The 15,769-nt window shown below is 45.8% G+C and overlaps 3 protein-coding genes across 3 annotated transcripts; 2 read left to right on the top strand and 1 right to left on the bottom strand.

The window, feature by feature from the left end:
- Positions 1 to 1,923: 1,923 nt before the first annotated feature.
- BBBOND_0005250 (hypothetical protein, conserved) lies at positions 1,924 to 6,546 on the top strand (the record flags this gene model as incomplete). Its single annotated transcript, XM_012915353.1, has 1 exon — positions 1,924 to 6,546. One exon carries the CDS (start codon positions 1,924 to 1,926, stop codon positions 6,544 to 6,546), a length of 4,623 nt encoding a protein of 1,540 aa, XP_012770807.1.
- Positions 6,547 to 6,634: 88 nt separating this feature from the next.
- Positions 6,635 to 7,075, bottom strand: BBBOND_0005240 (hypothetical protein, conserved; the record flags this gene model as incomplete). Its single annotated transcript, XM_012915352.1, has 1 exon — positions 6,635 to 7,075. The coding sequence occupies one exon, from the start codon at positions 7,073 to 7,075 to the stop codon at positions 6,635 to 6,637; it is 441 nt and encodes a 146-aa protein (XP_012770806.1).
- Positions 7,076 to 9,126: 2,051 nt separating this feature from the next.
- BBBOND_0005230 (hypothetical protein, conserved) lies at positions 9,127 to 15,041 on the top strand (the record flags this gene model as incomplete). Its single annotated transcript, XM_012915351.1, has 2 exons — positions 9,127 to 9,155; positions 9,194 to 15,041. 2 exons carry the CDS (start codon positions 9,127 to 9,129, stop codon positions 15,039 to 15,041), a joined length of 5,877 nt encoding a protein of 1,958 aa, XP_012770805.1.
- Between the last annotated feature and the right edge of the window lie 728 nt (positions 15,042 to 15,769).

Raw genomic sequence — 15,769 nt, 5'->3', positions numbered from 1 at the left:
ATCGCCCCTTTACCCACTCTACGTCGCTCCCTAACCCACTCTACATCGCCCCTTTATCCACTCTACATCGCCCCTTTATCCACTCCACATCGCTCCTTTATCCACTCCACATCGCCCCTTTACCCACTCTACGTCGCTCCTTTATCCACTCTACATCGCTCCTTAACCTCCTCTAATCGCCCCTTTACCCACACTACATCGCCCCTTTATCCACTCCACATCGCCCCTTTATCCACTCTACATCGCCCCTTAACCCACTCCACATCGCTCCCTAACCCACTCTACATCGCCTATTTACCCTCCCTACATCGCTCCTTTACCCTCCCTACATCGCTCCCTAACCCACCTTACATCGCTCCCTAATCCACTCTACATCGCTCCCTAATCCACTCTACATCGCTCCCTAACCCACCTTACATCGCTCCCTAACCCACTCTACATCGCCCCTTATCCACTCTACATCGCTCCCTAACCCACTCTACATCGCTCCCTAACCCACTCTACATCGCCCCTTAACCCACTCTACATCGCTCCCTAACCCACTCTACATCGCCCCTTATCCACTCCACATCGCTGCCTAACCCACTCTACATCGCTCCCTAACCCACTCCACATCGCCCCTTAACCCACTCTACATCGCTCCTTTATCCACTCTACATCGCTCCTTAACCCACTCTACATCGCCCCTTAACCCACTCTACATCGCCCCTTAACCCACTCTACATCGCTCCCTTATCCACTCTACATCGCTCCCTAACCCACTCTACATCGCTCCCTAACCCACTCTACATCGCTCCCTAACCCACTCTACATCGCCCCTTAAACCACTCTACATCGCCCCTTAACCCACTCTACATCGCCCCTTAACCCACTCCACATCGCTCCCTTACCCACTCTACATCGCCCCTTAACCCACTCTACATCCCTCGAATCACCTCGCCATATTACCGCTATGACCTCTTTAAACCACAATAAAAACTTGTGCCTTGTCCCCCTTCACCTCCCCTTCTGACTGAGTCCATCGACTGGTTGATCCAGGTTAGGTATGGGAATGGTGATGGTGGTGATGGTCTTGACCAGTTGTCTCAAGCTTTGAAAAAGTTGATTGAGGAGGCTATTGAGAAGGCTGAAAAGTCCCTTAAAGCCGAAAAAGATAAACTTGAATGCCCCTTCAAATACTCTGATAAGGAGACTTACTGTCAGTACTACCAGAGACTGCATGACGAGGCTGAGAAAAAATTCAAAGAATCCAAAAAAACCGTTGAAAATATCCCAGATAATCATAGTATTAACTTCTATAAAACATGTCTAGAAGATTGTATAAATGCTCACAAAAAACATCCTCCATCTCCTGCCTTGAAGTCTGTTGAAGAGAAGATTGTCCAGCTTGGTCACCTGGCTGGACAGCTTGGCGCTTTTGTTGGTGAGAGTGAGAGTGTTAAGAAAGCCGTTGAGAATGCTATTATCGTTGTTTTTGACACTAATAAAGACCTTAAAAATGACCTAAAACATCTTTACTCTTCTTATGTTACTAACCTTTCTGAGTCTGTCAACTCTGCTGACCAGGCTGATGACACCGGTGAAATTGAGAAGCTTAGTGAGCGAGTTAACCAAGAAATTACTGAAACTGAACAGCATATTAATAGCCTTAATAAGCCAAATAACCTTCCTAATAATCTTCTTTCTTCCCCCTCTCCCTCTGCTGAGTCAGCCAAATTGCAGTCCAAGTTGCAGGCTTTGAAGGAAGTGGAGAAGCTTTGTGGATTTTATGTTAATGTTAGTAAGCCTTCAAATGAGCCTAAAAATCTCTTAGATAATTTATGTGACGGCCTTCAGACTTTTCTTGGTTACGATAAGACTTCCAAAGGCTACGACGGCCAGGGGATTGTGTACTCTGACCTTGACAGGCTGTGTGACGGGGTGATGGGATTTTTGAGTGGTGTTCTCAGTAACATCTACAAGCATTTAGGGCAGCATAAAGAGACAATTACAGATGCAATTAACACTCTTAACACCAATAAACACCTTGGTAAAAAAGGTTTTAATGTTGCGATTGGAAGTGTGGTCGAAGGGGTGGGGAGGTATAATGAGAAGGTGAAGAGGTCAAATGAAAATGTAAGTACGCCTATAAAAATATTTCATGATTATATTGAAAGTGAATTTAATAACACGTTTGAGACGATTGAAGTCAAAAGTGTATCTGCCGACCCTGATAATGAGGATAATCAGGTCAAGGCGGCGACCGATCTGGCGGAGGCATGTCTTGGGAAAGCAAAAGATTTTTGCGGAGCCATAAATGAAAACAAGGATAACGTAAATGACCTAAATCATACTCTAATGTTAAAAGTATATGATGTGAAAGACTGTATTGAGCATGAAATTAAGCGCCTCAGTGAGTTGTCAACCAAAGAAAAAAAGGAGTTGGAGGAGATGAGCGCTTTGGTAAAGAAAATGTTAAGCGAGCTAAAAAAACAGATAAATGAGGAAATTGAGATGCAAGTAAGATCGTTGGTGAAGCATTTGAAATCGCTGGTTACTAAAATTAGGGATAAGCTCATTGAAGTTGAACATAATATGCAGCAGTACGTGTACAATTTAGCAACGTGGATGGAAGATGCGCAGAGAATCTTGGATGAAGCTCTACGTAAGGTTGCAGTCATATTAGGAGACATTGATGGCACTGGAAGCATGAGCGCTGAAAGGATTAAAACAACTGCTGACTTGATTCAGACGGAAGCCGGATTGCTACATAGGCACTTTGAATCTGCTAAGTCTGAATACGAAAAGCTATTTAAGCTAATTAAAGGGAAGAGTGGAGATGGAAATGATGAGGAATGCGTGATACATATGCTAGATGATGCGGAAAATAAGGTTAATGAGCCGAAGAGCTTGGAAGGATTTAAGAAAACGGATGAATGGGGATTGAAAAATGAAATAGAAGGGCTCACCAAAGCAATACATACAAACGTTGAGAATTATCTGAAGTATGTGAAGGAGGCTTTGGAGGCAGGGATCCAGAAGGCGGATAATTTCAGTCGCACGACGACACCCGGGCTCAACGCTATGATTGATCATTTGGGAGAGGATATAAAAGGTAAACTTGGCACATTCGGATTGTTGTTCACAACGGCAAAATCTGACACAGAGAAGGGGGGTCTGGGTTATTGCTTTGAAATTTTATTGTACTATCTTAATTCCGTAAAAAAAGATAACGCTGTGGGATGGGAAAGATTTGTTCAACTCATCGGCACCAACGTTACATCATCAATGAAAGATAGATCTATTGCAGGTGATTTCAACGAAAAACTTTTAGATCTAGTTAATGGCGCTGTAATTAACGGTATGGGAAATCTTCAGGAGGCAGTCACTGCAATCGTTCAAGACAAACTTAAACCTCTTAAAGACGAAATCAGTAGTATTATTCAACAAGCCGAAGAGTCCAAAAACGCGATAAGAGATCATGCCGCTGATGTGCTCGGTAGATTCGCAGAACTGAGTGCAAATATAACGAATGCAGGCGGCAATGCCATGGGTATTTTACAAGATTTGAGAAATACGAATATCGGAGTACAGCTCAAAAAAATTAAAAAGCAGATCAACACTTTGCAAAGCGTTAATTTGCCATTAGCAATTGAGTTGTCTCACACCTTTGTTAGTAGAGAGGCCGACGATGCCGGCGAGGGTGCTATCACTGTGATAAAGAATGTAGTTGAGAATCAAGTCGACAACGTAAGTAGAGCACTTACAACTCAGACGCGAAAACATTATGTTACTACCATGCGATTGCTACTCGACGCCTTTGCCGCCAAGGTTACCGCCGAACTCACCAACCTACCCGAGGCCATTGAAAAGGATATGCATATCGGATTTAAAGGGTTCATGGAGGCATTCGCTGGTGACAATGATAGGAACATTAAGTTGCTTGAGGGCCAAAATGATGCAAAGAGACTGCAAGATTTATCGTACGCATTCAACGCTTCTTGGCAACCAATGCACGATTATCTCAACAAGGAGATCAAAAGAGTAACAAACGAAAACAATAAGAGAAACCCTAAAAGTGAGGATCCGCAACCATACTTAACTGGTCTATCTAAAATCACCGAATCGCTCAACGCGCTACTCACTCACGTCACCGACAAAAACAAGTACGACTGCCAAATCCCCGGCCTGCTTGACTCACTGGAATCGGCGGTTAGTGACCTAACTCCACAGGGGTTCTCTAACCCGAACAGCGCCATTCTCGACGGAATCACCAGCGGGCTGGGCGGCTTGATTGGCGAACTGAGAAAGACATACATCTCTACGTATGACGGTGCGAAACAAATTAGTTGGGACGAACTGTTTGCTAACAAAGAAACGGAAGAGAGCCGTCATGCTGCGAAAGTTTGTATGTCTATTTTTAAAGTGATTTGCGATGATTTGACCGAGTTGCATAAGCAGTGCACGGAGCAAGCAGAGTGGAAAGGACGAAAAATATACGAAACCTCTGATGCGAGAGGTAACCCTCTGGGGGACTTCTTTCTGTCACGCGGCTATAAGATACCATCCGCCAACAGCAATCAGGACGGTGAGTTGCAATGCTCTGTTGGCATGATGGGCAGGCACATACTTCGTAACCTTAATACGAATATTCAAGACGCCCACTATAATGTGCATCTCAAGGATTGCCGAGGCAAAGAATCGCAAAATAGATTCAATATAGTTGGCATTATTACTTGCATCATCCAACACGTCAACCAATATTATATGGTCTGTCACCTACCAACTGTACAGTCATCTAAGCTGCCATGCAACATCTACCAGATGCTCTCATGGCTCTGCGGGCTTACGTATAATCCGGTGTACCCGCAACTATCGCTTAACGCATTTAGCGATTTTTTCGAAAAGCCTGAACACTCTGCGCCAGCTGACAGTGAGGACGTATCCTTCGATGACGACACCGCCGACGCATTGCCAGCTTATCCACATGAAGTCAGCGTTGCAAATCTCTCGACCACACTTATGGAGGTATGCCATCATTCGTATGAGGTATTGTGTGCAATACTAGGCCACGGACACGCAGGTGGTCGTTACGCCTGTGATTTCAATACGAACCCGGACAAGTTGTCATATCCAAGTAATCCGTCAAAGTGTCTAGACCTATGCATAGAAATACTGATTAGACTATATAATCAACTCTACTTCATATACGTTCAGTGTCATCGTGCATCAAACGCTGTATCGTGGCGTGATTGTTATTATGGTCGGCACGTGGGCGGTTCGTCATGGGAGTGCAATGAGATACAATGCGCTGACCTAATTGCCAACCAAAGAGGTGCCCAAAAGTGTAACCAAAACGCTGACCAAACGTGTGAGCAACACCCGAAGTGTGGCATAAAGTCGCCTCTGCAGTCATTCTTGGAGGATGGTCTGCCTGGGTTTCTCCCTCACCCCTTCAAAACACCCAATTGCAAACTAACTTGCGAAGCGCCAAACCATCGTGGCATACCATGCAAAACTCCAATGGGCTTTGCAGATATCAGTGTAACGGCGTCACATACAAAAAAAGGATCGCATCTCGCAGATGCTTTAGCAGCCTTCTGCGGTACACCTAATACACCCTTGGCTGCAATCTGCGCCTCACTTACGTGCTTGTTACAGCGAGCTCCGCGGACCTTGGACGACATGTTCTCATTCTACTACCATCTACTTAAAGGTTGGAATGGTAATAACAGCAAACGCAATATGCATAAAAGCAATGCTTTTAACGATGCCGTCAGCAAGGCCCATTTCGGTGAAGCATATCCAGATTTGGATATAACCACGATATTTAAGGGCAGCGATCACAAGACCGGTAATCACGTTAACGGTGAGCTGCATAGTTTATTTACGTGCGATTACGGTAACAAAACTGAAATGGAATGCGGCCGGTATATGCAGCCATTTGGCCACAATATATGGACAGTTTTCTCCGAAGTCAATGCCGACAAATATCTCACTTGGATTGTCTATCTCACGGAAGCATTTTACGATTTACTCAAGAAGCTGTACGAAGAGTGTTGCAAAAACTGCAAAACCCCAGGATCACGGTGTCATGGTAAGACGTGTCACCAGAACTGTTTAGTTTCCCATACCTCCACTCATTCTAAAAACTGTAGGTCAATTGCTCAGTGCCCATTCACACGTCCGACATTATGCAAATACGGATTTGTATTTCAGAGCGAATCAAACCTCAGCGGAACCTATGGCCCGGAAACGAAACGAACGTGCCAAGACTTCTGCAACGCATTAAATAAGGTTTTGAAAAAGGGTAATGTTCTTGGCGATTTGACATATATCACCATTCCGAACTTCCTTTGGAAAATTAGAGAAAAATTCTTCTGGCTCAATGTAGCCCTCTGGCTCCTCTCTCTCCTCTACCTCATACACATCATGGTCATCCGCCTAGACCTCCTCCACATCAAATCGCATTTGAATAGTCCCTCGAGTCATCGTATCGCTGCTCAATCACTACTTGCCGCCGCACGTGTTAACAAGCTTAACAGGGTGTTTTATCTGCAACCATAATCTCACTCACGTGTTTACTATCTACACTCACCTAGCATCACCTACTCACCTAACTTATGAATTGTGCTTTAATCTGTTCTATCACTCATTAATTGTTGTAATATGTGATTGTGTAGTAGTTAACTGAAGTGTTGACCAATGTGCTGACCAACGTGGTGACCAACGTGATGACCAATGTGCTGACCAAGCACCTGACCAATGTGTTGACCAAAGTGGTGACCAAAGTGCTGACCAAGGTGCTGACCTGAGTGGTGACCAATGCCATGACCAAGGTGCTGACCAAGGTGCTGACCAACGTGTTGACCAAGGTGGTGACCAATGCCATGACCAAAGTGGTGACCAAAGTGCTGACCAATGCCATGACCAAGGTGTTGACCAAAGTGTTGACCAAGGTGCTGACCAACGTGGTGACCAAGGTGGTGACCAATGCCATGACCAAAGTGGTGACCAAAGTGCTGACCAAGGTGCTGACCTGAGTGGTGACCAATGCCATGACCAAGGTGCTGACCAAGGTGCTGACCAATGCCATGACCAAGGTGTTGACCAAAGTGTTGACCAAGTTAGTGGTCACGGCAGCGATGACAGTAAATGATTACGGCAGCGATGACATGGTCAGGGCAGCGATGACAGTGGTGACAAAGCAGATGACATGGTTACGGCAGCGATGACATGGTTACGGCAGCGATGACATAGACACGGCAGCGATGACATGGACACGGCAGCGATGACATGGTCACGGCAGCGATGACATCAACACGGCAGCGATGACATGGACACAGCAGCGATGACAGTGGTGACCAAGCAGCTGACCAAAGTGGTGATTGTTATCCACTCTACATCGCCCCTTAACCCACCCTACATCGCTCCTTTATCCACTCTACATCGCTCCTTTATCCACTCTACATCGCTCCCTAACCCACTCCACATCGCTTCTTTATCCACTCTACATCGCTCCTTAACCCACTCTACATCGCCCCTTATCCACTCCACATCGCTCCTCTATCCACTCTACATCGCTCCCTAACCCACTCCACATCGCTCCTTATCCACTCCACATCGCCCTTTTACCCACTCTACATCGCCCCTTTACCCACTCCACATCGCTCCCTAACCCACTCTACATCGCCCCTTTACCCACTCTTCATCGCTCCCTAATCCACTCTACATCGCCCCTTAACCCACTCTACATCGCCCCTTAACCCACTCTACATCGCCCCTTTACCCACTCTACATCGCCCTTTACCCACTCTTCATCGCTCCCTAACCCACTCCTCATCGCTCCTTAACCCACTCTACATCGCCCCTTTATCCACTCTACATCGCGCCTTTATCCACTCTACATCGCCCCTTTACCCACTCTACATCGCTCCCTAATCCACTCTACATCGCCCCTTAACCCACTCCACATCGCTCCCTAACCCACTCTACATCGCCCTTTTATCCACTCTACATCGCCCCTTTACCCACTCTACATCGCCCCTTTAGTCACTCTACATCGCCCCTTAACCCACTCTACATCCCTCCCTTATCCACTCTACATCGCTCCTTTATCCACTCTACATCGCCCCTTAACCCACTCTGCATCGCTCCCTAATCCACTCTACATCGCCCCTTAACCCACTCTGCATCGCTCCCTAATCCACTCTACATCGCTCCTTTACCCACTCCACATCGCCCCTTTACCCACTCTACATCGCTCCCTAATCCACTCCACATCGCTCCTCTATCCACTCTACATCGCCCCTTTGTCCACTCCACATCGCCCCTTAACCTCCTCTAATCGCTCCCTAACCCACCTTACATCGCCCCTCTATCCACTCCACATCGCCCCTAAACCACTCTACATCGCTCCTTAACCCACTATACATCGCCCCTTTATCCACTCCACATCGCTCCCTAACCCACTCCACATTGCTCCCTAACCCACCTTACATCGCTCCTCTATCCACCCTTCATCGCTCCTTTACCCACTCTACATCGCTCCTTTACCCACTCTACATCGCCCCTTTATCCACTCTACATCGCTCCTTTACCCACTCTACATCGCTCCTTTACCCACTCTACATCGCCCCTTTATCCACTCTACATCGCTCCCTAACCCACTCTACATCGCTCCTTTATCCACTCCACATCGCTCCTTTACCCACTCTACATCGCCCCTTTATCCACTCCACATCGCTCCTTATCCACTCTACATCGCTCCCTAACGCATTCCACATCGCCCTTTACCCACTCTACATCCCTCCCTTATCCACTCTACATCGCTCCTTTATCCACTCTACATCGCCCCTTAACCCACTCTGCATCGCTCCCTAATCCACTCTACATCGCCCCTTAACCTCCTCTAATCGCTCCCTAACCCACCTTACATCGCCCCTCTATCCACTCCACATCGCCCCTTAACCCACTCTACATCCTTCGAATTACTTCGCCATAACACCGCTATGACCTCTTTAAACCATAGCAATAACTTGTGCCTTGTCACCCTTCACTTCCCTCCATCCACCTCTTGCCACTGCCATGTCCCATCATGTTCACCCTATCTTCAAATCTCTCGAATTACTTCGTCTTATTAACGCTATGACCTCCATAAACCATTATAATAACTTGTTGATACTGACCATTCTCTCACTGACGATGCTACTAGAAGAGCCATAAAGGACATTGACTCCAAGCTCATTAGCCTTGGTCACCTGGCTGGACAGCTTGGAGGATTTGTTGGTCAAAGTGAGATTGTTAAGAAAGCCGTTAAGAATGCTATTATCGTTGTAATTAACAGTAATGAAGAGCTTAAAAATGACCTAAATGATGTTTACATTTCTCTTGTTACTAAGCTTTCTGAGTCTGTCAACTCTGCTGGCCAGGCTGTTGGCACCGATGTAATTGAGAAGCTTAGTCAGCGAGTTACTCAGCAAATTAAGCTTCTTGAAGAACAACTTAAACAGCCTAATAACCTTTATAATCTTCCTTCTTCCCCCTCTCCCTCTGCTGAGCTAGCCAAATTGCACTCCAAGTTGGACGCTTTGAGGAAAGTGGAGGAGCTTTGTGAAAATTATAAGAATCTTAAAAATGCATCAAATAATCCTAAAAACCTCTTAGATAATTTATGTGACGGCCTTCAGACTTTTCTTGGTTACGATAAGACTTCCAAAGGCTACGACGGCCAGGGGATTGTGTACTCTGACCTTGACAGGCTGTGTGACGGGGTGATGGGATTTTTGAGTGGTGTTCTCAGTAACATCTACAAGCATTTAGGGCAGCATAAAGAGACAATTACTAGTGCAATTACGTCACTTGAGGCCAATAAACACGCCGGTAAAAAAGGTTTTAATGATGCGATTGGAGAGGTGGTCGCAGGGGTGGGGAGGTATAATGATAGGGTGAGGGAGAGTAATGAGAATGTTAAAAATGCAATAACTACGTTATCTTCAAACGTTGAACCGATTAAAAAAGAACTTCAAAATGATTCAGCTAGTAACTCCGTTGAGAAAATTAATAAGCAAATTGAGACATGTCTGCATCATGCCGAACGGTACGTGGGTGCTATCAAAGATGCTAATGACCATGTTAATGACCTTCAAGGTGATTTAATGAACAAACTAAAAAGCAAAACGGAAATCGTTAAATATCAACGTAAAAGGCTGAGTCAACTATATGAACGCCAAAAATCAGACTTTGAGGAGGTGACTAAGTTGGTCGGCGTTCAGCTGAATGATGCCAAGGAGTCAATTACGACGACGGTAACGCAGAAGATAAATTCATTCATCGACGAGTTAACAGCCATCGTTAGAGCGCTTATACAAAAAATGTCAGAAATTAATGACACATTGTCGCAGCATGTTGAAAGGCTTCATGATTGGATAGAAAAGTCGCACAAAGCTGTCGAATTAACCATAAGGAACGTGGAAAGTATTGCTTGTGAGGTTGGTGGAAGCAAAACTTCACATAAGGACAAACTTATAGAGTCTGTTAAAGCGTTGGAGAAGAAAGGCTTGGATTTGTATAAAGCGTATTATGCGTCAAAAGATGCTCTACCTAAATTGATAACAGCGGTGAGTGATGCGGTAACGGGATTGGATGCAGAGATTATTAAGGGATTAAAGACATTGAGTAGTGAAATAAAGAAGCAAGTGGAAGAATACGTTGAAGAAGCTGCAGTTATGCTTAGCGAAATTCAAACAGAAGTTGGTAATAAGAATAAGGCAGGCAAAAATGAAAACGGGGATAGTATTGATTATAATTGGGATGTTCTTAAATTCGTTATTAATTCTTTTGTAGAGAAAATTGAAGGTGATGAACGTTCCCGTAATTATGACGGATTGAGAGGTATTGTTCGTGGATTTACGGAGTATGTTACAGAAACCTACGCCGATAGTAATTTTGGGAATACAGTGGAGGAGTGGTTGAAAGATATTTTGGGGAGTGAACCCGTGAAGAGCAAAATGAAAGCCTATTTTGATGCGAACAGCAACAATTTGAGTTCCAAATATAGTGACTATCGAAGTGAGATAACAAAGAATCACATCAGCAAAATTGCAACTTCAATTAGGACGGCACTTAAATCTCAAATTGAAACAGCAGGTCAATCTTTTGCAACGAAAGGCTCGAAAGACGCCTCAGATAATGATATTGTGAAAAGTTACAAGAGGTTGGAGACAGGGTCCGCGGAATTCGCTGCTCAACTTGATACAAAAGTTGCTAAAGGGGATATTCATGCGCTTATCTCAGACATCGTTGAGGGAGTTGCTGCTGACGTTTTAAAAGATAAAGGTCTTCACAATAACAGAACAATTTTAAAATATGCTATGGATGCAACTGTATCTGCTCTTACCTCAGCTGCCAAGAATGTTTCCGCACAAGTTGCAAAACTCATCACTACTTCCAACCTGCACAAAAACGTGCATGACGCTATCACAAAAACGAACTCAATAAGAAATGTAATAAATAACACCGGAACAGCCGGCGATAAAATCCAAGGAGCGTTGGACCTTGTCAAGGATAAGATTGAGCAACTTGGTACCATTTTGACCTCCAAGGAACTTGGAGCAGATATAGACATTGCGATGTCAAACTATTTCTATAGTGGTGATCACGGCATTAGAGACAAAATGACAGCTTACAAAAGTTATGTTAGCAAAGGTGGTGTTCTTGGTAATTCGATTGAAGCAATTCGAACGAACGCTCTGATGGCTTTCAGCAAATTAAATACCACAGTAGATGACAAGCTTATCAGGCGAGATCTCAGCAACTTTCACAGTCATATGCAGGTTTTTTGCAATGCTATTTTACAGGCAGCAACTGCTAGTAATGAATGTGCGAAGAACAAATTAGAAAAGTTGAAAGAATGGATATCAAGAGAGAAGCCACACGCCGACGGCACTCTACAGAAATTCAAAGAAGACATCAACAGACTGCAAACGGACAAGCTGAACCCATTAATGCAGCAAGTCCAGGATATCATCATACAATCCACTTCTTCGAGTGAACTCATCGTTGAACAACTGCAACAACACGTCACTCAACAACTTGATGACGCCAAAGACACCGTCATTGATTCCATCAGAACCAAGTACATCTCATTCATGAAATCGCAGCTGACCGAATTCATCCAAAAAGCTACCGCTGAGCTGGATGGAATACCTGAAGATATCAACAGAGACCTGACCGTTGGCTTTAAGGGCTTTGTGAAAACGTCCGCGGATGGACATACGGACGCTGATCATAGAAATGGAGACATTATTAAGCGGTTCAAAGAACTTGCAGGCACAATATATCAGTCAACTGAGTATATTCCGCAACATTTTGCCGGTATGTCACTTGCTTTAATGAACTGCTTTACACCGATAAAGAACTACATGATTACAGAAATCGATAGGGTGAACACCAAAAACAATAACAAGGGTCCCGTTCGTCAAGGCAGCGAAGCATCATACGCTCCTACTCTTAAATACATACATCACAGATTCAGCGCTGTTTGTAGTCACTTAAAGAATGAGAAGCGCTTCGACCACGAGATCCCTCTGATGCTCGACGACCTCACCTCTGCTCTCTCCATGCTCAAGCCAGACGGCTTCTCAAACCCGAACAGCCCGCTCTTAGACTGCATTGTAGCAGGTCTTGGCGCATTTGCTGGCGAGCTGAATAAGGTCTACATTCCCAAGTACCTCGGCGCTGAGCCGATACGTCAGTGGCTGGCCGATGCTCCGAAGGGGGGGAGTGAAAAGACGTCTGAGAAAAATCAGACGCTGACCGACGACGGACGGAACTGTGCTAAAGTGTTTCTAACGTCTCTACAGATTCTGTTTGCTGATTTCTATAAATTGAGGAATGACTACAGTGCTTGGAACGGCGAGCAGATCCATCTAGGCAAAGTTGTACAACATACGAAAAAGGGCAGCAAAGTTATCAAAACGGAATATATCGCTAATCCTCTCGGAACGTTCTTCGTCGAACGTGGCTATACAGTGGCGACCAGTGAAACTAAGCAAGATGGTGAGTTACAGAGGTCGGATGGAATGATAGGGTCCAATATTCGCGACTTATGCTACCATCAGTTTGGCAGCTTAGACGCGACAACGAAAAAGCTATTGGACGGATATATGGAAAGTGGCGGTGAAACGTTAAAACTGCACAAACTTCTCGAATACCTCTACGACAGCCTCCACCAGTATTATGACGTTTGCCACCTGAAGCACGTTCCCAAGCCTACCACGCCGTCAAATGTATACCAGATGCTCATGTGGCTTACCGGCCTCACTCACACTGCTGTCTACTCGGAACTGACGGTCAGCGGATTTAGCGACCTGTTCGAAAAACGCGATGCACCGAAGTTGCAAGATGACGGAGAAAGTGTATCATTCGGAGACGACAGTTCCGAAACCTTGGATGCCTACCCGCGACCGATATCTGCTGGGAACCTATCCGCTACCCTCGGAGAAGTTTGTGCCTATGCCGAGCAAGTGTTGATCGCCATCCTTGGACATGGCCACGAAAGCGGTATCTACGCCGTTGACTTCAACACCAACCCAGATCACCTTTTGTATCCTAGCACTGCCGGTGCTTGCCTGGACATGCTGTCTGACATATTGGCAAGAGTTTATCACCAATGCGTCTTCATATACAGCCAGTGCCGCAACAGCCAATATAGCAGCGGTTGGTCGGACTGTCTCTACGGCCAGCGAATTGGCGGTTCGGCATGGACTTGCAACACAAAGCAATGTGCCAACCAAAACACCGACCAAACGGGTGACCAAACATGTAACCAAAACTGCAAGCAACACCCTAAGTGCGGAGTAAAATCGCCACTTCAATCATTTTTGGAAGATGGATTGCCCGGGTTCCTGCCGCATTCGTTTACAAAGCCAGGTTGTAAATGGGAATGCACAGTCTCAAATCATAGAGGAATACCATGCAAAACGCCAATGGGTTTCAGATACCTTAGTCAAGTAGCTTCACATGTTCAAACAGGCGCGCATCTGAGAAAGGCACTTGCCGACTTCTGCGGTACGTCCTCCGCCCTCACGCAGCTGTGTGGTATGCTTACTTGCTTAACACGTCAAACGCCTCAGACTCTGGGTGACCTGTTTGCCTTCTACCATGGGTTGCTTGAGAACTTCGAGCAGACTAAGCATAAGAAGAGTGCTTTTGATGCCGCTGTCGATGCAGCCTATTTCGGTGAACACTACGAAAAGCTGCAAGTTGTTTCCATTCAAGTAACCAGTGATCACGTTACGTCAACTTCCTCCGTCGACGACTCTGGTCATCTCAAGGGTGATCTATACACTCTTGTGCGTTGCAATAGGACAAGCAATCCAGCGTATCCGTGTGGTCCTTACCTGCAGTCGCTTACTTTGCAAACGCGTTCCATGTTCTCCAACAAGCACGCCGGAAATTATCTCTCGTGGATTGTCTATCTCACTGAGACATTCTACACCTTGCTTGACAAGCTGTACAAGGAGTGCTGCAAAAAGTGCGCTACTCCTGGAACCAGATGCTGCGATAAGAGCTGCATCAAAACATGTCCTGTTAAGTATCCCGCAAAACCAGTTAACAAGGAGCTTAGAAGTAAGAAACACTCTGAAGACTGCAACTCCATCGTCAAGTGCCCCGACACGCATCCTACTCTGTACAAATACGGTTTCACTTTTGGCAGCCCTCATGAACTGAGTGGCAAGAAGGGAGATGCTAAAATACGGACGTGCGCTGATTTTTGCAGTGCATTGGAACGAGTGCTTCACAAAGATTCCGTACTTATCGCACTAATCAAGGCTATCGATGAGTTCCTTTTTGATATTCGAGACAAATTCTTCTGGACCACCGTCGCCCTCTGGCTCCTCTCTTTCCTCTACCTCCTCCACATCATGGTCATCCGCCTCGATCTCCTACACATCAAATCGCATTTGCATAGTCCCTCGAGTCATCGCATAGCTGCTCAATCACTACTCGCCGCTGCACGTGTTAACAAACTGGGGAGGGTGTTTTATCTGCAACCATAATCGTACTCACGTGTTTACTATCTACACTCACCTAGCATATCACCTACTCACCTAACTTATGAATTGTGCTTTAATGTGTTGTATCACTCATTAATTGTTGTGTGTGATTGTGAAATATTTAACTAAAGTGTTGACCAATGCCATGACCAAAGCGCTGACCAACGTGGTGACCAAAGTGCTGACCAATGCCATGACCAATGTGCCGACCTATGTGCTGACCAATGCCATGACCAAAGTGGTGACCTAGCACATGACCAATGTGATGACCAATGTGATGACCAATGTGTTGACCAACGTGTTGACCAACGTGGTGACCAAAGTGGTGACCAAAGTGCTGACCTATGTGCTGACCAACGTGGTGACCTATGTGCTGACCAATGCCATGACCTAACAGCTGACCAATGCCATGACCAATGCCACGACCAACGTGGTGACCAAGCACCTGACCAAGTTGATGGTCACGGCAGCGATGACATGGTCACGGCAGCGATGACACGGTCACGGCAGCGATGACATGGTTACGGCAGCGATGACACGGTCACGGCAGCAATGACATGGTCACGGCAGCGATGACATGGTCACGGCAGCGATGACATAGTTACGGCAGCGGTGACATGGTTACAGCAGCGATGACATCAACACGGCAGCGATGACATCAACACGGCAGCGATGTCACGGTCACGGCAGCGATGACATGGTTACGGCAGCGATGACATGGTCTCGGCAGC

This window comes from Babesia bigemina, scaffold Bbigscaff_73808, assembly GCF_000981445.1.
Source record: "Babesia bigemina genome assembly Bbig001, scaffold Bbigscaff_73808".
NCBI lineage: Eukaryota > Apicomplexa > Aconoidasida > Piroplasmida > Babesiidae > Babesia > Babesia bigemina.
Note: the sequence above shows the minus strand (reverse complement) of the source record. Positions and strands in the feature narration are given on the sequence as shown.